Source organism: Narcine bancroftii, chromosome 9 (assembly GCF_036971445.1).
Source record: "Narcine bancroftii isolate sNarBan1 chromosome 9, sNarBan1.hap1, whole genome shotgun sequence".
NCBI classification, from domain to species: Eukaryota; Metazoa; Chordata; class Chondrichthyes; order Torpediniformes; family Narcinidae; genus Narcine; species Narcine bancroftii.
The window spans coordinates 21,971,349-21,994,649 of record NC_091477.1 but is presented as its reverse complement, the minus strand read 5'-3'; the positions used below and the strand labels follow the sequence as shown (position 1 = coordinate 21,994,649).

At 40.3% G+C, this 23,301-nt stretch overlaps 1 protein-coding gene and 1 long non-coding RNA gene across 24 annotated transcripts in view; one reads left to right on the top strand and one right to left on the bottom strand.

Moving 5' to 3' along the window:
• The window catches only part of LOC138743274 (lymphoid enhancer-binding factor 1-like), a 216,965-nt gene that overhangs the window by 30,098 nt on the left and 163,566 nt on the right, over positions 1-23,301 (bottom strand). For 16 of the 20 annotated variants that reach the window (XM_069898331.1, XM_069898332.1, XM_069898335.1 and 13 more), the window contains 4 exons: positions 18,115-18,247; positions 8,051-8,141; positions 5,004-5,090; positions 732-854 (listed from right to left, as the gene is read on the bottom strand). In XM_069898331.1, the coding sequence (XP_069754432.1) occupies positions 732-854; positions 5,004-5,090; positions 8,051-8,141; positions 18,115-18,247 (434 nt within the window). The remainder of the gene's footprint in view (positions 1-731; positions 855-5,003; positions 5,091-8,050; positions 8,142-18,114; positions 18,248-23,301) is intronic. The other 4 variants (XM_069898333.1, XM_069898334.1, XM_069898337.1 and 1 more) reach the window with 1 other exon arrangement.
• On the top strand, positions 4,775-22,774 carry LOC138743278 (uncharacterized). 4 transcript variants are annotated; one of them, XR_011344775.1, is made up of 6 exons: positions 4,775-4,882; positions 6,800-6,934; positions 12,764-12,813; positions 16,030-16,060; positions 18,052-18,142; positions 19,943-19,999. It is a non-coding gene; the product is annotated as an uncharacterized lncRNA (long non-coding RNA). The 4 variants fall into 4 exon arrangements; XR_011344777.1 differs by lacking the exons at positions 18,052-18,142; positions 19,943-19,999 and adding an exon at positions 22,498-22,774; XR_011344776.1 differs by lacking the exon at positions 18,052-18,142.

The following is a 23,301-nucleotide window of genomic DNA, read 5'->3' as shown; positions in this document are numbered from 1 at the left end:
TTCACCACTGGACCAGACAGGAGGCTGTGTGGCTACGGAGGTAATGGGAGGACAGGAGGCAGCGCCATTGAAGGATGTGGTGGGATCCACAGATACTCAATTATGTTTTTTTTTACACAGCTGCTGCATTTCAGGAAATTATTCCCAATTTCCCGGAACTCAGTCTGTATAAAAAGATTGGAATGGGAATAAGGACTCATTCCCATTCCGACATTTTACCTCCTCGACCCCTAGTTGTTTTCACGTTTCACTTGCCGTCTAAACTGAACTGCTGGTGATCCATGAACAACGGGCTAAGGAACAGACGTCCAGCCTCCTTAAATACCGCACTTCGGGTATTCTGTCTAAACTCACGGAGTGATACGGATGTTTGGAGTTTTGGTCATTCCTGCACAAACAGCCACTCCTGGACGATAGGGAAACTCTTCAGAATGGAAAAATTACGCAAGTTCTATGTAAAAAAAACATAAATGTCTCTGACGGGATTCTGTTTTGCTTCTCTTTCTCTCCATTATAGTGTTGCTGGACTAGTGGTGCCTCTTTGTTGTCTTAACAAGGCAAATAAAGGAAAACAAATCTGTGTATTTTGTGTGCATGACAATAATGCCACCTTGAATTGTGAATGGCAGAATAAATGCTAATACTACACAGAGAAGCGAACAGGATTGTTCTTTTTGGCAACTCTCTAGTGCACGTGTAAACAGTACTTGTAATTTCTGCTGCTTACTTACACACATCGGAGGCCACTGTCATAATGATTCATGTCTGGTTTGCTGGAAGTGCTCACAATAGCAGGGTGGGGGATCCCTGATGAGTGCATGCCTGGAGGGCCCAACACCAAAGGATGAGGAAACCTGCGCACAAGCAGAGGACACAGCAGTTATTTTCGCATTACCTCACTGTCAAAAACCCAACACCCAACCCCAACCCACCAATTTTCCCTTGCAACCGCTGCAACCGTGTCTGCCTGTCCCGCATCGGACTTGTCAGCCACCAACGAGCCTGCAGCTGACGTGGACTCTACCCCTCCATGAATCTTCGTCCGCGAATCCAAGCCAAAGAAGAAGACATCTTCCACAGTGAATATATTCTTGTGCCTCAAACCTCACAATTGTCTGTAGGTGATGCATTGTCAATTTAACCACAGTTCCCAAGCTCTGTCAATCCAGTAAGTCTAAAGTGCAGTCCCACTTCAAAATGTGGCTCAGTGAATCAATGCTGGGCTGTATCTGAAGTTCACCCCTTGGCCCGTGCTGACCTACTGATGGCAACAATTTTGTGTCATAAAGGAGGTAGTGTTATGCTGGAAGATGAAATATTTTGCTGATTGGAATAGGATAAGACCCTGGCACTATTTTCTACCACCCACCACAGAGAAGGTTTCCAACATAAAGAACAGGTGAACAATGAGTTGCTGGAGGAACTCATGGTTCACTCAGCATCATGGTAGAATAGCCCTTTGGGTGAGATTGGACATCACTGAGCCATAGCACAGGATGAGGAGGAGAAAATAACCAAATACATTTGGAAGAGTAAATTAGGATCCTATTTAAGTTGGCTATGGCATATAAGGCCAGAAGCTGGGTTGGGCTTAGTCCAAAAATGGTTGAGAACTACTTCCTTAGAGGTTCTGTAGGACCACCTGCAATGTTCTCTTCACAAGTCAAGTTGTCTCTGACTTCTGTATCCATGTATTGAGGCATAGAAGTCAGAGACAAACTGGGTGTTGGAAACCTACACCTTCTACCCACTCCACTGCTGGACTTGGCATGATGGATCAAGCATAATCCACTCTGTTTCCATGTGCCTCCATGTCAAATTTGGGTTCCCTAAAGTTCCTTGGGTTCCTCTGCTATGTAAATGAAAGTGGTAATTTTTGGAGAAATTGTGAATCTTTGGCCAGATGTTAGCATAACACTGATGCTGTATCCAACATTTAGGCAGTGCTTGGGTCAGTAATCTATCTCTTAGCTCCCTAATGAATTTTAAACTGAATGCAGAGTGTGGCAGACTGGTTATGAGACAGGGTGATATTACTGGTTATGTGATATTGTGTAATACAACCAAAGCTTCATAATATGAAGCTTTTTAGTATGTGCTAAAACATCTTATTCAACAATAGTTATACTGCATGCCACATAATATTTGGTTTCCATCTATCACATCCAGGAGTTTAGTCTAACCAAGATCAATTAGTGTAATCATGGAGAAAAATTGTAAATTATTTCAAAAATATTAGGGGTATTATTCCTAGTGTCACAACCAATTTCTATCTCCAAAAACAATGTCTCAGAAACAAATTACATGGCCACTCATACACTGTGGATCTTGCTATGAACTAATTGGCTGTCATATATTACAATAATGATGACAATTCAAACAAAAACTTAATTGGCTGTAAAATACTTCAGTACCATATAAGGGAATTAAAGAAATTACATAAAACAAATTGATTTACATTTCGAATAGAACCAGACTTCCGAAATAAAAGCCAACGTTGGACACACAGTAAATGCTACGCACACATATCCTATTGCAACATGAGATAGTGGAAACTCCACCAAATTCTTCACCTTACAAATCACAAACAAATGCACATCGAATTAAACATAGAAAAATAAAAGCCACAAAGACATACAGTGAATCCTGGTGAAAAATGGGCTGATAATGTTGCCACAGTGGTATTGTGGCAAAAGATGAAAAATAAGTGGATTCAAGTCAAAAGGAATAGAGCACTCTGTCAACAAATCTACCAAACACTTTCTGTTTGAAGGAAAAGTAATTAGTAAAATTAATGCCAGTTTTGTCCTTCCTATTTTCTATTGTCTCTTCTGCTGCTGTTAATTCATGCTGTAAACAATTTGTGTTCTTCAGTGTTCTTTCTATGTCACTCTGTCTAAAAAACAGTTGTGAGCTGCATCTATGCCTGCTAGCTACATCAGGATACACTTAAGACTTGATGACAACCTAGAAAGATTAATCTATGGATAATCTTTTCTTTCTGTGAAAATGGAAGATGTCTCCCCCCCAGGTGCTGGTTGCCTTCCTGAGTACATGCAACCTCATATCCTTCAAGAGAGATAGGTTGGAGAATATTATTACCAGATTGCAGCATTGATTTGAATGAGAATACAGGTGCTTTGGTTATTAGCTTTGTGGATAACATCAAAATTGTTGGTTTATTAGACAGTGAAAAGATTACCTAAGATTACAATAGGTCCGAAATAAACTGGGAAATTGCAACAAGGAATGGCAGATGGAATTCAACTGGGACAAGTGTGAAGTGTTGCATTTTGATAAATTAAACCAGGCCCTAGAGAGTGTTGTAGAACAGAGAGACACTGGGGTACAAGTAGTTCGTACTTTAAAAGTGATGACACAGATAGAAAAGGTGGTGAAGAAAGTGATGGGCTTGCTTGTCTTCATCAGTCAGGGCACTGAATACAGGAGCTGGGATCTTATGTCATGTTACTGAATGTACAACTGTGCAAGATGACCACACTTGGGAGTATTGTGTGCAGTTCTGGTCACCTAGCCACAGGAGGTTATTAAGCAGAAGAGGGAGCAGAAAGGATTCATAAGAATGTTAACTGGGACTAGAGTTATAAGGAGAGACTGGATAGGCTGGGATCTTTTTCCCCCTGTAGAATACAAGGCTAAGAGATGACCTTGTAGAGATATTTAAAATCATGAGGGGAATAAGTAAATGGTCACATGCTTTTTGCCCAGGGTAGGGGAGTCTGAAACTGGAGGGGATGAATTTAATGTGAGAGGGGTAAGATTTAAAAACACCTGAAGGGTAATATCTTCACACAGAGGATGGTGGATTTGTGAAATGAGTGGCCAGAGGAAGTGGTAGAGGTGAGAACTGATCTCATCTCTACTAATCTGGAGATAAAATAAAACATAGAACATTAGAACACTGTCCAGACCATTTGGCCCACAATGCTGTGCCGACTAATGTATACCTACCAAAAAAAACCCAAAACCTTCCCTACCTCAAAACCCTGTTTTTCTTTCATCCTTGTTTAAGAGTCTCTTAAATGCCCCTAATGTTCCAGCCTCCACTACCACTCCTGGCAAGGCATTCCAGGCTCCCACAACTCTCTGTGTAAAAAACTTAACACTTGATGTCTCCCCTAAACTTTCCTCCCCTCACTTTGTACAGATATTCCCTGGTGTTTGCAATTCTTGCCCTGGGAAAAAGGTGCTGACTGTCTACCTCACCTATGCCCCTTAACCTTGTTGACCTCTATTAAGTCACCTCTCATCCTTCTTCACTCCAAAGAGAAAACAAATACATGTCAGAAAGTCATTATTTCACACTTCTTAGTTGCTATGAACAGCACTGACATTGATCTGGGAACAGGTGAATCTATTCTCCATCCTATTCCACCGACTCTTGCTTGGTTGATAAATGTATACGACAGGAGAGATCAGGAGAGAAAAATCAAAGAAATTTAACACCAGGTTTAACTGTGCATGACATCTCATTCTGTGCACACATCATTGAGAACCACATTAACAGGATTGCTCTCCAATATTGCTGTCCTTATCAACATACACAACTGGCTCAGTGTTATTAGCTGTACATTATTCAGGTGCATAGAGGTTAATCTGCTGCATTAGTTTTAGCGGTTATCAACCAATTAACTAACATTTAAGTTAGAAAATGAGTAACGTGTTCAGTAAGTTTGAAGCCAGTTGTGAATATAACAAAAGACGTGGCACTCTGATGTCACAATACTGGAGAACAATCCTGCCATGATACAGTAATGGCACATTTAAAGCGAAGCTAAGGCTCAATACTCAGAGTTCAGCTATCTTCACCTGAACAGATGAGTGCCAATTGGAAATGAGGGCCAGATTTGGCATATCACAGGTATATCCCAAGAATCATGTGTTCAACTGTTGCTGTGGTGCCTACTGGATATTTTTTGGCAGAAGCTGCAAGCTATGAGACTAGCTTTGCCGCTCGCTAGTCTCACATAGCTTATACCTACCTGGATATGGAAGTATTGGCTGGAAGCACTGAGGAGTAAGGTTGTCTAAATCCACATGATGTTATTGGATAGACAGATTGACCTTGCCTGGGATCAGGGAGAAAAGGATCTATCAGCTGCCTTTATCTATGACCTTAACAAAGATAGACTGCGTTTTATTGCTTCATGTACCTATGTTTTAAGTGCTACTTTACTTCAGTGGTTCTCAACCTTTTTCTTTCCACTCACATACCACTTTAAGTATTCCCTATGCCATTGGTGCTCTGTGATCAGTCAGGGATTTCTTAAGGTGGTATGTGGGTGGAAAGAAAATGTTTGAAAACCACTGTTTTAATTGTACCAAATTGACTCATTATGTGCATGGTTTCATAACTCCAAAGGAAATGGGTCAATGACAATTTTTCTCAAGCTAAAATATTTCAGTAACAATTGGGTGTAGTGTAGTGACTCTCAACCTTCCCTTCCCACTCACATTCTGCCTTAAGCAATTCCTTACAAATCGCAGAGCACAGTTGATTGCAATTTTTTGAAGAATTAAGAAATTCTAATATTGAAATATTCGAACAAGTATGGGAGCCTTACATTAAATACAATAGCGAAAACCTACCGGGAACAAACATTACCTAAGTTGATGGAAGGAGAAGAGAAGAAAAGAATGGACTCAGTAGAATTTCTGGTGTATTTTTGTTGAATGACAACATTGTTTGACTGGCTTAATGCAACCTAGATTGTATACCTAAAATGGATGAGAGGGGGGGGGGGTGGGGGGGTGGCTTGGGAGGAGGGAGGGGTGGGGGGGAGAAAAAGTCACTGTATATGTGTGAAAAAGAAAAAGTGTATATCATGGCTAACGTGATTTATGGTGTGAAAAATAAAAAATTAAAAAAAAAAGAATTAAGAAATTCTGTCGAGTGTGTTCAGATTTGCAGATTCCAATAAATTAAGAATACTGGTCAATGCAAATATAAGTATAAGTACGTTCAGAATCTAAAATGTCACGGATAACTCCAAAGTTAAGGGAATGATGTGAAAACAGAAGAAGAGGTGAAGGGATATGTTGAAATGTCAGCAACATGTGAACTATCTGCTTAACAAAGTAAGCTTTTCCTCATTGTTAACAAACTCTTACTGTTCTGTAAAGACAAAGCATTTTCATCTTATTTTGGAGCAGCAAATTATCCAAATGTTATCAATGTTCAGCAATTCTGAGAATAAAACCTGCTTTGATGCCTATGGGTGTGCTTTAGGATATTAACTGTTATTGAAGTATTGCAGAGTAAGAAATGCTATAATTAAAACACATAATTGCAATAGAAGTCCTAAAATCCAGACTGCTTGGGTATTGGGTTGGCCTGGATTTCCAGATTTTCTGGATTCTCGGGCAGCACTTTTACAATTCAAATTTAAGGAGAACGAATGAAGAAGAGATGAACTGGTAAAGTGTGATAGATTATTAATGAAACATTTAAATATTTGTTCATTTCTGCGACTTCTGTGCATCTTTGGTTCTCACACACACACACACACACACACACACACAAAAGTCCGCTAAATTTAAAATGTTGGAGAGTTTTTGAAAAGTCCAACTACTCTCTCTCTTTACACTCACACACACACACACACACACACCACACACACAGACAGACACACAGACACACACACCCACACACACACACACACACACACACACACACACCACACACACACTTTTTAGTGATTAATTTATGAAGTTCATTTAAATAGTATGTTTTTTTTCAATTGGAGGAAGGGGATCCCATTAAGATCTATATTTTCAGGTGCAGGGACACAACACCCACTGTTTGTTCAATGTGGTGAATTAGTGAAGCCATCGACGTGACCCTTGATGGAGCCTGGAGTTTTCCTTTGTGAGGGGAGTGTGTCTGCCATGCAACATGAAGTGGAAACAGAAGGTAAGAAGCATCTTGCCACCCTCCACCCTTTTTTGGCACTTTACCTGGTACCAGAGGAAAGAAAGATTTCAAAAAATGAGGAAAGAAAAATCCATTTTAAAATGTTTTTTCATCCCATTCTCTCAAATGCTATAATATTCAGAACTTCATTGTAAATAGAATTCACATAAAATAATGGCGACAGCTTTGATAACTTAGAGGATGGGCTTTATAATTTACATGGACAAGAAAAGTCTCTGAGGTTCTTCAGGTGAAAGACTGCTTATTGTGTTTGTGTGGTGTTATATTGATGGATTAGTGATGCAGCTGAGTCGTCTTGTCATTGAACATAAAAGAAAATGACAATATCAACACCAAAATATCCATCTGTGCCTAAACAAAAGTGTTACATTTAAATTAGAAAGAAACAAGAATAACTAAGTGGCATGAATTTCACAAAAGACTGTTTAGTGTGAAGATACCACTTAAATGACCAGCCAAGAGCACTCTGTTGCCTGGATACAAGTGGGGCAACCAGATGCTTATTGACATCATCCATAATCCATCTAATAAATTCACTTGGGAGTATGTTCATGCTGGATGCATCAGCGAAGAGAATTCATGCCAGATTCACTCTGAGGCACTGCTGTCTTCTTACATTTAAAGAAGACAAAACCCATGTACTTTCAGAGTTTATTTCATTTGTGTCACTGAGCTTTATTAGGTATATTACAATGTAAATTGAACTTTTGTTTTTGATCTCCAAACAAAGTTCCTTTTATCCAAATAATAATTATTAATGCTTTGAATAAAGACTAGCCTTATCCCACATTAATATTAATGTTATCATGATGGCTTTCTCTAAGTCCCAAGTGAAATAATGTTGTTTCAAAACATAGTCACCTGCGGACACGGGGAAAGCCCAATGTCCGACTTGACCTTCCGCTGCCAGGACAAACAATGCTTTTTGAACGGTTAAGTTTTGGGGTTAAATGAAAGCCACCACTAAATGTTTTAGAGATTACTGTGACCTGGAAACTAATAAAACTTTTTTTCTTTCTGGAAACCCACATCTTTAGTTCTCTTATAACGCTGATAGAAGTCCTTCAGATCTGATTTTTCTGTTACGTCACTTACCAGCCCATTGTAGGAGTGATCTGTCCTACGCTACCAGGAGACACAGAATAGAAAGCAGCCAGATCAGGACCCTGAGGCGATCTATGCAAACCTGTACAAAGTAAAATTGGCAATTACCAACCTTTAATTACCACATATACTCAAGAACTCACAATTGTCTGTACATGTACTCTGGTATCCTGTTTAGCACAGACCCTGCAGTTAGTGCTGATATATAGGCCTCCTGGCTGCATCTTGGCTGCTGCGGAGAATGTGGGATATTGCAAGGGAAAGGCTCCACAAGCTGACAGACCACTTGTATCCTACAGCCTCTCTCATCACCTCCTGCTGGATATAAAGGATGCTGACATCTTCCCTTTTCTTTGATAGCCTCCATTGAACTTGTTATCCTATAAAGGGCTGAGGAAAGCAATGCAGCTGAAAACCTGCTTATCCTGGCCTCTCTTAGGTGGTTCATCCTACAAAGAAAAACAAGCTCAGGCCTGACGGAAACTGGGAGTTAAGCTCTGGTAGATTGGTCTTATGGTTGTTTTGGGGATAGAATGAGGTGAGGTGGTATTTGAACTGGGTGATTGACTGGTTAGTTGAGTTGGGAAAATATTCCAGTCTGCCTGGCTCCACAAGATAATTAAATTTTTAAATATTTTAAAATGTCAATTTGGAATTAAAAAAAATTAGATATAGAGCACTGGAAAAGCCCTTCTAGCCAATGAGCATGTGCCACCCAATTACATCCATTTAGCTTACATCGATGTATGTTTTAAAGGATGGGAGGAAACTGGAGCACCCACAGAAATCCCATGCAGACTCAGGGAGAACATACAAACCCCTTACAGACAGCGCTGGATTTGAACCCGATTCGCTGTCACTGTAACAGCATTGCGCTCAAAGGTTCATGGAATCCTTGATCTCTCATAGACCCCCAGGCATACACAAAAATAAATAAATAAATGGGCAGCCAACCAGTTTCCATATGCATTAGTAAGGGAAACTGAATACCATATGCAAGGTGTCCGGGCCTCACAGCAACAACCCAAACTTTGTTACAGCACCCCAAATGCCAAGTAACAGATCTGTAAATCAACCAATCAAGTGATTACAATAATAGTTAAAACAAAAACTGCTTCTGGCTGGGAAGATGCCAAACGGAGCTGGGTCCAATTCTTCAGCATTTGTGACGGTGACTCCATTCTCAACATCGGGTGTGATGCTGCCTGCATCGAAGTAGCCTCAGACTCTTGGCAGGAGCAGGGACCTCAGGCTCCCAGCAGGAACGTGGATCTCGGGCTCCCGGTAGGAGCGGCAACCTCGGGCTCTACAATTCTTTCGACCCCAAAAGTTCAATTGACCCACCCCCCACCCCCCCCCCACCCCACCCAGCATTCATTGACCTCCTTTCGACCTCCCCTGGCATTTTTCGACCCTTTGGATAGTTCCATCGTTCCCCAGGGTCATATCGATCACTTTGGAGACATCTACACATTGCTATCTGTGCCACCCAAATAGTTCTTCAGTTCACAAGAGAGATTGCTGAAAACTCCTGGCTGAGGCAGGTGTCTGGCGAGATTTGTTCAGTAGCAACTAATTTCATAAGAGATATTTTTAATTTGCTCTATGGCCCTCATGAACACAATAAAAGAGCCTTATTGCTGTTGATACAGTCACATATGCCAACGAACGGTTGTGGGGAATGAATGCAGAGAACCCAACTGTTCAATCGAAACCACTTTTAACCATAATTACCCTCTTCCTTTGGCTTGTACAATGATTGAGCAATGGATGGATTGTGAAGTGACATTTAAGCTTGCGGACAATCTTTCAATGGAGAATATGTCGTGTTCTTTTAAAAAAAAGCTGTGGTACATGCTCAGATTGGTGAATCAGTGTTATCTCCCATTCAATCATTGTGTATCATATGAAGAAATACCAGTTTTAGAGGTAAATATGACAAACAGTGAGGAATAAAACACAATAATCTGCAGACATCGTGGTTGAAGTAAAACCACGCAGCTGGAGAAACTCAGCAGGTCAAGTAGTGTCCTTTATATAGCAAAGATAAAGATACAGAACCAACGTTTCAGGCTTGAGCCGCTCATCAAGGCTGAATTATACCTTGATGAAGGGCTCAAGCCTGAAACATAGAAACATAGAAGGTAGGAGCAGGAGTAGGTCATTCGACCCTTCGAACCTGCTCTGCCATTCAACGAGATCATGGCTGATCTTAAAGTTCAGTACCCCGTCCCCGCCTTCTCTCCGTAACCTTTAATACCCTTATACTGAAGAAATAGATCTAATTCCCTCTTAAATATATTTAATGCACCTGCCTCTACTGCCCTCTATGGCAATGAATTCCACAGATTCACCACCCTCTGGGTCAAGAAATTCCTCCTCATCTCGGTCCTAAATGGTTTGCCTATTATCCTCAAACCATGGCCCCGGGTTGCAATGGATTTTCCCATCCTTGGAAACATCCCATCTGCATCCACTCTGTCCAGTCCTGCCAGAACTTTATATGTCTCTATGAGATCCCCTCTCAATCTTCTAAACTCCAGCGAGTACAATCCCAATTTGCGCAATCTTTCCTCCTAAGTCATTCCTGCCATTCCAGGTATCAGCCTGGTGAATCGCCTCTGTACTCCCTCCATTGCAAGAACATCCTTCTTTAGATAAGGTGACAAAAACTTCACACAATACTCCAGGTGGGTCTCACCAAGGTTGGTTCTGTATCTTTATCTTTGCTATATAAAGGACATTGTTTGACCTGCTGAGTTTCTCCAGCTGCGTGGTTTTACTTTTATGACAAATAGTGAACTTTATTGATTAATTTTATCCTAGAGATGCACAAAAAAACCCTCCCTCCTCCAGAAGGCTGCTGCTATTTGTTTCCACAACAGCCCTCAGCTCCTGTCCGACAGTCAATTAACTGAATGTGAAGGGATCCTGCTACTGAGACAAGCCCTGACTATTCTTGACAGTCGCACACATGACCATTGTAGCAGAAGTCATTGCACAGTGATCCTCACACTGCGATTTTCCGCAACCATTCTATCCGAAAGCAAGAGCAGCAAAGCCAACTCCTACTCTCTTTTGATCTGGAGAATTGAGTTAATTCAACACAGACAAGAAAATGAGCCAGGAGTCTTCCAGCTCCATATGTTCAGATAACGCCATGCAAGATATACCCGCTGAGTTGGCGAGGGAGTTTTCATAATGTTAGTGTTCATGAATATATTTCCAAGTATTTGCCTCATGTACTCTTTGGACATTTATAAATTACAAGTCTATGAAATGTTTTTTAAAGCCCTCTGAATCCAAGTTCTCAAACATTAGCGTGCAAAACACATTGTGGTTTTATTTTCAGTTGGTTGCAGCACTTTGGTGTGGTTTTCTTGGAATCCAATGTTAACTTCTGGCACTGGATTTCTGAGCCAAAGCAGGAACCACACAGGGACATCAATCCATCAATCCATATGACTCTTCATATGTAGGTCCTAGTTTTGAAATATTCAAAGCCTCACCGAATCATTACCTCCCTTCACCAAGAAGTCAGGGAAATCAAGTATGCAGAGATTAGTATGGCTACCACAAGTATGTCCTTCTCGACTTGCAATGCATAAAAGGTAGTCTAAATTTAATGAAGGATTTCACAAAAGTATTGCTGTTGTGTATTTCCAGCAGGTTCCCCTCCACCCTACTTCAAATATACGTTTCTCCATTCCCTAAGTTAAAACTCACATATTGTACATGGTAGCCTAAATTTGCTTTCACTGGTTTCTATAGAACCACATTTTGGAAGCAGAATATAACATAGTGTAACAGAGTATTAATGAGTATTCTTTGGCTTGGCTTCACGAACGAAGATTTATGGAGGGGTAATGTCCACGTCAGCTGCAGGCTCGTTGGTGGCTGACAAGTTTGATGTGGGACAGGCAGACACGGTTGCAGCGGTTGCATGGGGTTGAGTGTTGGGTTTTTCCTCCTTTGTCTTTTGTCAGTGAGCTGGGCTCTGCGGTCTTCTTCAAAGGAGGTTGCTGCCCGCCGAACTGTGAGGCGCCAAGATGCACGGTTTGAGGCGATATCAAGTATATAATGTGTAGTACTGGTATTGTTTCTTTCACAAAGTACCTGTTTGGTTGCAGCAAGTAAGAATCTTGGGCATATTTATGAATACGAGTTGCTTAATGTCCGTTCGGCCAATGTCAGACCACATATATGTCCGTGGTCCCATAGTTATTCAGTTACTGTGATCAAGTCCGCAGCAATTTAGATAAAGTAATCACTAGCTATAGTAAATTGTATACCCACATTGATCTGACTGCCCCCACAGCCCTGTATCAGTCCCAACTAATCCCACTGCCCTACTCTCTCCCCACAGCCCTGTGTCAGTGCCCACACTGATCCCACTGCCCCACTCTCTCTCTCTACCGCCCCCTGTCAGTTCCCACACTAATCCCACTGCTCCACTCTCCCCACAGCCCCTACACTGATCCCTACTTACAAATAAAATGTTCACAGGTACACTACAGTATCCGATAGAGCTTTGCTAAGTGTATAATACGGTGTTCCCACAATGTCCATATTACATAGCGTCCAATTTCACTGAACGTATCAACGAGATTGAGCAGTGCATAGCTATATAACTATAAACTCATTTTTATCATAATACTGTATAGAGGATGCATTCATTAATTTTTCTCCTTCCTTCCCTCCCAGGGGGCTGAATCTGATGACCTGACCTCAGAACGTTTATGCTACACCGTCTAGTGAGAACTGTGTTTTTATTGTATTTCTAAATAGTTGAAGGTACTAACTCATGGCAGGAGCTGGTCCTAGTACTAATTACTGTTCCTAACTCGTGTATAATCCCAGACAGCCAACACTGCATTCAAACCTGTGGCGTCCACATCCACATTTCTGGGTGAGGTCACGAGGCACTGCTAGGAGCACAAATAACAGACACCCGAAACAGTTGGAATTTTGTTTGTCAATTCAGGTTAAATCTTTAACTTTGAAGGTGACTTCCAAGTCCATTTAACACTGGGGTCACAGAAATCATTTCCTGTGACTAAGTCCACATTTCAATCATTCCTGAATTGCCTATTGGATTTATTAAATTTATGAATTTGTAGTTGCATTTACCTTTAATTATGTATGGACAATACAAAAGGCTTTATGGCCAATAAAGTGTCGTTGTCCTAGAGCAAACCAAGGCTTCTGTTGAAGATAAGTCCTCATTTACAAGGATAGGGACACCTTAATATAAAAAAAACAATAATGTCCTCATTCGAGTTTATCTGTTTGACCAATTTCTATTCCTATGTTCCTAAATAAAAAATGCGAGGTTTGTATTTTCTACAATTTTCTGACCCTCAATGCTGAAAATATTAACCATCTGTTAAATGTGGGGATGATAAACAACAGGACCACTTTTAAATATTCTTTATGATTATCCATGAAATATTGGTGCAATCATAGTGAATTTTTTGTTTCCTTCCACAGCTGCTGTTCAGGTAATAATTGTTCTTTTTAAACTATATGTCCTTATTCCCAAAACGATCATTACCACAGTGCAGTTAACAATGAAAGGACACATTTTTGTGTGTTGCAGTGTCAGCTGGCAGCTATAAATGTACCACATATTCTTTAAGATGGATGAATCAGCTGCAATATAACAGTTATCTACTGCCTTGCTTCAAGATTTCAATGACATGTAATTATTTAAACTTTCATGCCGTTGTCTATACATGAAACAGCTTACCCTATTCAAATTCAGTACAACACTGCATTACTGCTCTGCATCAGAATGGAGATTTAGCACAAGGCCATCAGCTTTACTGACTTTTCAGAGTCTTTAAGAAAATGACTGATTCATTGTTACTGTTGTACAGATTTAAGAAAAGTGTACGTTGAAATTTTTGACTCAAAATTTTTCTCATTACTAGCAGCTGGTACTAAAGATAATGGAAAACAGAATTGTCTGTCACAACATTAATGTTTATGAGGGTTAGGGTTAGGGTTAAATTCTTGAGATGTGATACTTTTGAAATGTTGTTTTGAAAATGTGTCCCAAGTACACACTGAGTCTGATAATTGGACAAGGTACTACTTGGAATATAAGAAAATGGATTACCTTGCCCCTATTTTCACCTGCTAAGTGATCCAATTCAATTATTGATCATTCCTGATGAAATTGTATTGGACACAAAATTGTTCCAGATACTTCTGAGTGTTATTCACCTCATGCAACTGTCACTTTCCTTCGATCAATAATGATATCATTATTGGTATGACACCAGTTCCTCCTCTACCCAAATAAATTGAAGTCAAACCGTTGGGTTGTTTTAATAAATCTATTTATAGGGAAACAAACAAAACTAAAGGAATGTCAATAAGATAGAAACCACTTTTGACACAATTGCTTTTGGTGCCATCTGAGAGGAGCTGATTTCTCCAGCCCATCCTCGCACTGCAACTTAAACCATACTTGCTTTCTCACTAGTTCTGATGAGGAGTCTTGGGCAGAAGTCTTAACTCTATTCCTCTCTTCCCGGATGTTCCATGATGTATTGAATGGCCCAGCAATTTCAGCTTTTATTACAAACCTACTTTCATCCTAACACCAACGTTGTACACCAGTTATTTACAAGGAGCGCCCAGTTGAATAAAATCCCCTCACACCGTCCATGGAAGTTGACCTTCACTGAGTAAACGAAAAGAATGCCTGACCTTATTATTTTATGTATTTCTACACACACCCTGATAAGGATCATTCCTTAAAAAAAATCAAAACTATACTTAAATAAATGTTTTTTCTGCCACTGCCAATAGTCTGGAGATGCAAGATCACAAATTTTCATCCAGCAGTGGCCCTTTTTTGGTGGGACCCCTTGCCAGAGGAGACCATTTAAACCAGCTTATGCCAGGATCTGATGGATCACCTGACTCTTTTGATGCACAGAATCCTCCTCCTGGCATGTATGCCATTAACCAGATGTAGCAAGATGAGGGAATCATCCTTTCTTCCCTGTTAACTCCCTCAGAGGAGGCAGGCATTAACATGTATATTGTGGCTGAGTGACCAAGCTTTCAATTTGGCTAATTTTGTGGCTGGGTGACCAAGCTTTCAATTTGGCTAATTTTGTGTTTCCACACTAAAATTGGTGTAATCCAATTTCTGGGCAATTTTTTTCCTCGAGGACATTAGTGTGGAAGAGAGTTGTAAGGGACTATGAAGGCTATCTGGTACTTAATTACCCATGCTGTAGTTAATAATGTGGTACAAGTATATTTTTATTTTATGTGAGCCCACCTCACTGACAAAAGACAAAGGAGGAAAAACCCAACACCCAACCCCAACCAACCAATTTCTCCTTGCAACTGCTGCAACCATGCCTGCCTGTCCCGCATCGGACTTGTCAGTCACCAACGAGCCTGCAGCAGATGTGGACATACCCCTCCATAAATCTTCGTCCGCGAAGTCAAGCCAAAGAAGAGACACGTATATTTTTAACATTAAGCATCAGCAAATTGAAGAATTTCAATAAGAAAATCCAAATGAAGTAAATACAACCAAATTTTCAGAGCAAACTCCAAGATCACAAACCAAATATGACCACAAAGCATGATGACACAATTTCTTTATGTAGCACAGACTCCAAAGGTAACTCTCGCATTAATCTGACATGACATTTAGATATTACTCACAATGTAAAGATCACCTTGGCCTTTCACTGTTATTTCTGGTCAAATTCTGACATAAGTGGACCTCAAACATCCATTTATTAATTAATTTATGTTTTGATCATGTTTGCGAAGGAGGTTAAACCACTAAAACCTAATATAAGGTTTTGTGCATAATATTGCTGGCACTTGTATTTCTCATGGTTTATTTGGAAAGATAATATTTCTGAACATGTTTTTCAATGGTTGTCATTGAGTTTATATTTTGATTGGTCCTCTCTCTTTGATGTTGCTGTTAGGTCAGATGTTTCCTGCACCAACTTTTCACAGGTCTGTAATTTACAATAGAAATTTCTTAATCTGACAAATAGGAGATAAATTAATTGAATGTTTTTTAGGATGCAACTTTCTGGCTAGCAAGGTTCAGAAGCACATTATGCAAAATGTTTACTCATCAAGTATTCCAGGAACTTCAGTTAACTGATACGTAATGGGACTGTGTTGGGGATTTTTTTTGGCAGGAACTGGGAGAAAATGTCAACAGCTGGCCTTAACTGTCCTAGAAGGTGCTGACAGAATGCATTTAGGTTCTCTTCTCGAAACTTACTTCAGCATCAATTTTTCCAACCTTATTTTCTTTTAATCTGACTCTCTTGTTGAAAACAAATCTCTGACAAAATGGCTGGAAAGTTGACAGAAACTCCTTTGAAGGAGGACGAGTTGTGGGAGAAAGTATCAGGAAGCTCTTCATGAAGCCAGCAGGGAGAGTGATTTATGATTTGGACTAGTTTGACAGCTTTCCAACTGCTTGTGAATGAATGCTCTTCTATTCTATAAAGTTGTTACAAGCCACTGGAGAATTTAGTCATTTCACTTGCCTCCAACTTATTGTCCATGTGGTCATTGTTACTGCCACAGTGCACAGTTTGTGGTCTCTTACAAAAGCTACCAATGTCACTTGCAGGTAGATTGTAACCTTATCCCAGAATCTGTCCACAATGACCTCAGATTTTCCCTTCATTTTGCTACAGGCGTCACTAAGGTAATGCTGCAATAGGAAACCGTGGAGTGGATTAAAATTACAGGTGCCTGTTCTCAATAGCATAAAATCCCAAAACAACAGAATGGTCAGAACAAAGATACAGGTAATTCAGCCCACTGAGTCTGTGCAAGCTCCTTGTAAGAGAAATGCAGCTCATCCTATGCCCCATCTTTTTTAGCAGTCCCACAATTTGTTTTTCAAATACATATTCACATCCTTTATGAAGGTTATGCCATATATGCCGGCATAGAAGGTGGCCCTTGAATGTTAAAAATGTCATGCTAAATCCGGGAGTCATCTTATATACCATGTATAAAAGCTGAATCTTAACAGTGAAGTCTCAGCGATCCCCCACGCCAAAATACGAACCTAACAGCGAAGTCTCATTGTTCCCCCATGGGATCCATCCACCCAGACTGACTGCCATCGGCTCTGTACAGACTTAAAATGGCCTGTTAAAGGAGCCTACAGTGGTTTATTTTTAAATATGCTAATAAAATTTAAACCTTTACTGGTTTAAATCTCTCCACTAGTCAGCAGTAAGTACCAGACTTGGGGTAGTCTAATACAGTGAGTATAGCATACCAGTGTTGGTGCTGTGAAATTGCTCGGCAAAAGGAGGTCTAAGGCGCTCCTTCAGTCCGATAGCCTACAGGTAGGTCTCCCTTGGGCAAGGTGTTGTACCCGTTTAGCCTCCCAATCAGGGTCACGTGAACCCATGGATTGCAGATGATGGATGGTTTTTCCAAGCACATTCGACAAAATGAAATTTATGGTTGAGAAACTAAAAACGCTGGGCAGATGTATCTGCTGATCAATGGCCAGGGTTACCCGTCCAGTATGGACATTGCAATCGAAGAAGGCAACGGGAAACTACTTCAGTATTCTTCCCTTGTATAATCATGGACTCAACATCGACTACGGTCTCAGCTCAAAGATGGAGCCTTCACTGAAGGAGAACCAATTCAGAGGGTCAGAGGTCGTGACGGATAGAGAGACATAATCGCCTACACCAAACGGCAAGGCACCTAACCGATGATGATAGCTCAGAAACTACATTTTAGATGGAAATTCAGGGGCCTGTCTTATACACGTCGCCTCATACATTGGCATGTACAGTAATTGAATACACCTCCATCTATTTCACTGGCTTTGCATTACAGACCCTGTGCCTATGGGTGTCCCATTTATGCTCTCTTTTGCACTGGATTGTGAGACAGGGGTGTCACTCTTCCTGCATTTGATATTCGATTCACTATTCTGGCATCTGTTATTTCAGCACCTGTACTAACGTCTTGGAAAATACTGACACAAAGACAAAAAGAAATGCTGATGGCCTTACCTGTTTTCTGGTTGATATCGGATGAAAGGTGTGGTGAGTGGGAGTTGGGGGAAAAGTGCTCATTGCTGTAGGAGATGAGGGGCGTGAGGGGATGGACTGCGTGAGATGGTTGCACCACAGGAACCTTGTTAGACTGTAAGACAAAAATATTAAAACATTTACAAATTTAGACCCTTTTCCCTGGGATGAAGAAAATGAACACATCTTTATAATCCATCTCACCCACCCTAAGGATATATTTATGATGATCCAGCATTAAAGGAGAATTTTTTTTAATCAATGATCTAGATTAATGATCAGTCCATTTTGTGAAGTTGCATTCAACCCCATAATGGCTTGATGACACCTATCAGCATGAGGAGATAATATATTAGTTTTAAGCTCCTTCTCTGTTGTTTTTACAAACAATAAGTCGGTGTCCAATTCTGCAGAGTTCGATCACCACATTTAGGGATGATAGCATTACTGATCGCATGATTGTCCAAGTACCAGAGACCCTGTGGTCAAAGGGAAGTGATGAGAAATGGGTCATGTCAGTTGAACCCTTTCCAGTATGACTGGATTCTATTAAGGTATTATGCCTTTGGAGCAGCTCACGATTTTGGACAGTTATGGAAAATATGCGGATTCCTTAGCTCTTCAGGAACACCAGTACAACATGGCAATCTCCTTCCTGCTGTCTAAATACTCTCTACAAGGGTGAAGTATGTCAAGGCAATGAATGGGCAGATTTGGCTCCTAAGGCAGCAGCTGCTAATCCTTTCCGCAGGTGGTACCCCAATGTGTTCAGACTGCCAACCCTTTCCCAAACTCTAAAAAAGACATTTCAAATGAGATCATGCAGAAACTTCATAATTTATTCCACTGACTTCAATGGAGCTGAATTATGGAGGAAGTGCATATTACAAGAAGACTTGAATGCAACAGTAGTGATGTCTCATACCCAATTATATGGGGACCTGTTATTGTGTACAGATTTGTTCTTTCCAAGGAAGGATATATTCTCTTGATTTGAACCATGACATCATTAAACCATGCAAAATTCAAATGGACTTTAACAGAATGGAGGCATGGATCATGTTTCATTACTTTATCAGTCTCTGCCTTCCCTCTCACTTATCATTATCTTCTGTTTTCCAAAAGACAATCAATGTTGTTATTAACGCTATCAACCATATAATTATTTGAGTTCACGATCTTTACACTCGACTTCAGAGGATAATGCCTGCTGAGATATAATTTTCCACAGGGAACAGCTGGGTTTCTAGCACCCGGTCCATGCCTTTGTTTCTCAGGTCTGACTCGGTACTGTAGTTAGGTGTGGGCTGATTGATAAAGTTAAAATATAATTACTCGGATATTTCAATGAGATTTAGTTGGCGCTTTGAGGTTCAGTATCTTGGAACAGTTGGATGTGGGTTTTGCAGCCACAGTGCCTTTGCATGTGGAACTCCTAATCTCAGCATCACTGCTGTGGGAATACTAGGCAAGCGGAAATGATGCACTTGACCATGAAGTCAGAGGGAAACTTGGAAGGATAGACCCTCGATAGCAACAAATTATGATGGTATTCGGGTAGCTTTCAGTGAGAGTCTAACAATGTATGCACAGAAACATTTCTAAATGGGCTTGTGTTGCTAATCATTAAATAGCTAACTGCACATCAAAACACTGACATAATCATAATAAGGTTGCACTGCTGGTGGAAGGGATATTTATATTCACTTTTTCTATGGAGCAGACTTGGATGAAAGCCAAATTCTTGTTTGTCTGCAATGTTCTTTATTCTGTTGTTTCCGTATCAAAGTCATTCTTTCTTCTCTTTCAGATCATTATAACACTATTGCTTTGATGTATTGTTAGCAATAAATGTTGAACACATTGATACTGCATTTGTGGAAGCTGATTTTAAATGAAGATTTAAGCAGTACCCAGTAAGCTGGTGTCTCACAGCCCAGCAACTCCAATTCAAGCTGATCCATGAAGATTTCTGTGAAGTGTTTACGCATTCTTCCTATGAATTTGCAGCTCTTCACCCCCCCCCCCCCCGGCATTTCCTTCGGTCAGCAGGTTAATTGGTCATTCTAAATTGCATGATGGAATTTGGGGGAGAGGGGATGGAAATTTGGGGAGAATAGGTCACAAGGAAAATTACTGGGGGAATGGGATTACTCTGTGTTTGGCAGGGACTTGATGAGTCAAATGACCCCCATCTTTGTCATAAGAAAACATGGAAATAAATGATTTAAAGGGAGATCCTTTTATCTTCAACATTGTCACTTACAAGTCAAGTCAAATTTATTGTTATCTGATTGTACAAGTACAACCTGATGAAACAGCGTTCTCCGGTCCTCAGTGCAAAAACACCCAGACATACAACTAGACATAACCGACAAATAACACGAATGCAGGACAAGAATTTCATCTATACAAATAAATATATAAATATTGCTTTGTGAATATGAGGGCCTTGGATGGTTAGTGTGAGCAGTTCCTTTGGTTGTTGGGCATCCTCATTGGCTGTGGGAAGAAGCTGTTCCTCAGCCTGGTGGTGCTGGCTCTGATCCTCCTGTATCTCAGAGTTTTTCCTCATTGTTTGCAAACAAACGACATAGAGTGCTTACATTCTGTATTTCATTCTATTGGTTTCGGCATCACCCTGCTGAGAACCCTTAGGCCAGCTCAGGCTCTGCGGGGCTACAGAAGATTCCTGCACTACAATAACCCTTGTCAGCACCTATACTACAAGCAGCAATTTCAAATGCTCACCGACTCTGAGTCACCAACTCTGTCAAGGATGTGCTAGAACCTCTGCCAAAAATGGTCACAAAATCAATGTGGCATTAAATGGTCAGAACATATGATGGTTCAGTGGGTTGGTGGGATTGGAGCGGGAAGATGAGAGTTCTGCCAAAGACTCCGAAGGGTTAATGTCCGAGCATGAACATTAGTTTTCTTTGTGTAGCCAATGCAGTAATGTGTTTAAGAATTGTTAGTTAGATTACTCAATGCCTGTCACAATTGCAGGTCACACAACCCACCTAGAGTTACTTGGAAATAAGAGCTGATTCTACAGCTGGCATGAAACTCCAAGCTCTGTAGACATTTGGATCCTGCCACTGTTCCTTTGTTCATCCCTCTCCCGTTTGTCGGATTTGGAAAATTTCTTTCACATTGTCAGTCAGCTTTCCACTTCAAATAATTTGGGCTGTCGTTCAAAACCTTCTCAAGGTTTGGTACTGCTTTTATCTGGTTCTTATCAGACTGAAATGGAACAAACCATTTACAGCAGTATCCATTGCAGAATAAGCCCAGGTGGATGATTGTCAGTTCACTCTCGTGCATCTGGTCACCAGGGAGTTTCTCCAGAAAAGCCAATTGGCAAAACATCCACTAGGGACTTGGGGAAAATGAGTTGCTACTCAGACCTTTGTGGGGAACTAGAATACTCCACCTGAAAAGGTAGTGCCAACTGTTGCCATAAATAATGTTAACAGGGAATCGGACTGATAATTACGGTTGAGCACCACAGAGCGAGAAAATAAAACTGCAGTGTGAATTTGTGCATGAATATTCTTTCAACGAGCTCACGTTAGATGCCTGCAGGGTTATACATTTCTATGATTCTATCAATCACTCCGCTTATCATTTTTATAATGAGTGACTGTACTTAACTAATGAAATAACTCACTGCAAGACAAGTTTTACCATCTCAAGGAACAATGTTCAGCTTCAGAAAAACCACTCATAGGTCACCCAGTTTTAATGATTGAAAAGAACTGGCCCAATCAATCAAAAAATAAGTTTGCTTAAGGCAGTAAGCTAATTTTTCAATTAATGGGATCACTATCTTAATATATATCAGTCGACAGTGATAGCTTTTGGTTTCAATTTGCATTCTACTTGCTTTTAATGTACTTTGCAACTGACTTCAATGAGTTTTTCCCATGTGCTCACATGAAAGTAATGGCTCATGCTTTAATTATCCATTTGAAACCACTTCAAGAGGTTATTTTAAAATAGATCATTTTGAAATGGTTTTGCCCTGGGTTTGTACAGCTTGTTGTGAATTAGCCTGGAAATATTAGTGGGGATAGAGCCTAAGAAGTAAAAAACCCTTGTTGAATTGGAAAAAAAGTAATTGTTTTAGTGGTTTCCATGTAAAGAATAGCATTGATCTATTCTGAATTTATCATAGTTTATGGTAAAAACAGACTATGAGGTATAATAAAGACTATAATTTAAATGATTTGTAGAGTTACACCGTATTTTAATGTGGCTAAATAAAAATGGGCTTTTTCAGATAATCCTCAACTTTGGGGAGTATAGTGAATCATTTATTTAACCATTATTGTCAATGTTGTTTCTTTTTCCTTCTTACAGGCTGAACCGAAGGCAAAACTACAACTTTGCATTTACAGATCTTGTAACCTAATGCATCGGGGTATGATTTCATGGAAAGCTGGAAACTATTCCTCAGGAAAACTATTGGGGGAGATTCAGATGAAAGATCATCAAGTTGAAACACTGACATTCTTGTATTCCCTCTTGACACAAACTTCCTTGTCGAGTGAACGTTTCCATTATTTTCTGTTTTATTTCAGGTTTACATCATCTGCAGTGCTTTGCTTTTGCTTTTAATTATATTTCCATTACTGAATTCTCTGGATTCTGGACAAGTCCTGGCAAGATTGGAAGACAGCGAATGTCATGTTGCTATTCAGAAAAGGATGTAGGCAAAAAGCAGGACACTATAAGCCAGTTAGTTTAACATCTGTGGGAAAATGCTTGAAGCTATCATTAAAGAAGAAATGGTGAGAATGAAAGCATCAGGCACATGCAGTATGGATTCAGAAAAGGCAGGTCCTATTTTACAAAACTTACTGGAATTCTTTGAGGATATAATGACCGCGGTAGATTAGAAGGAACCAGATGGATATTGTTTATGTGGATTTGCAGAAGGTGTTTGATAAGGTGCTGCATAAAAAACTTATATATAATCTAAGGATAGGTAAAGTTGGGATGATGTATAAGCATGGACAGAGGATTGGTTAACCAATAGAAAGCAAAGAGTACTTTTCTTGTTGGCAATCAGTGGTGAGCAGGGTGCTGCAGGGTCGATGGTGGGCCCACAACTATTCATGATATACACTAACGATCTGGAAGAGGGGACAGAGGGTTGTGTTG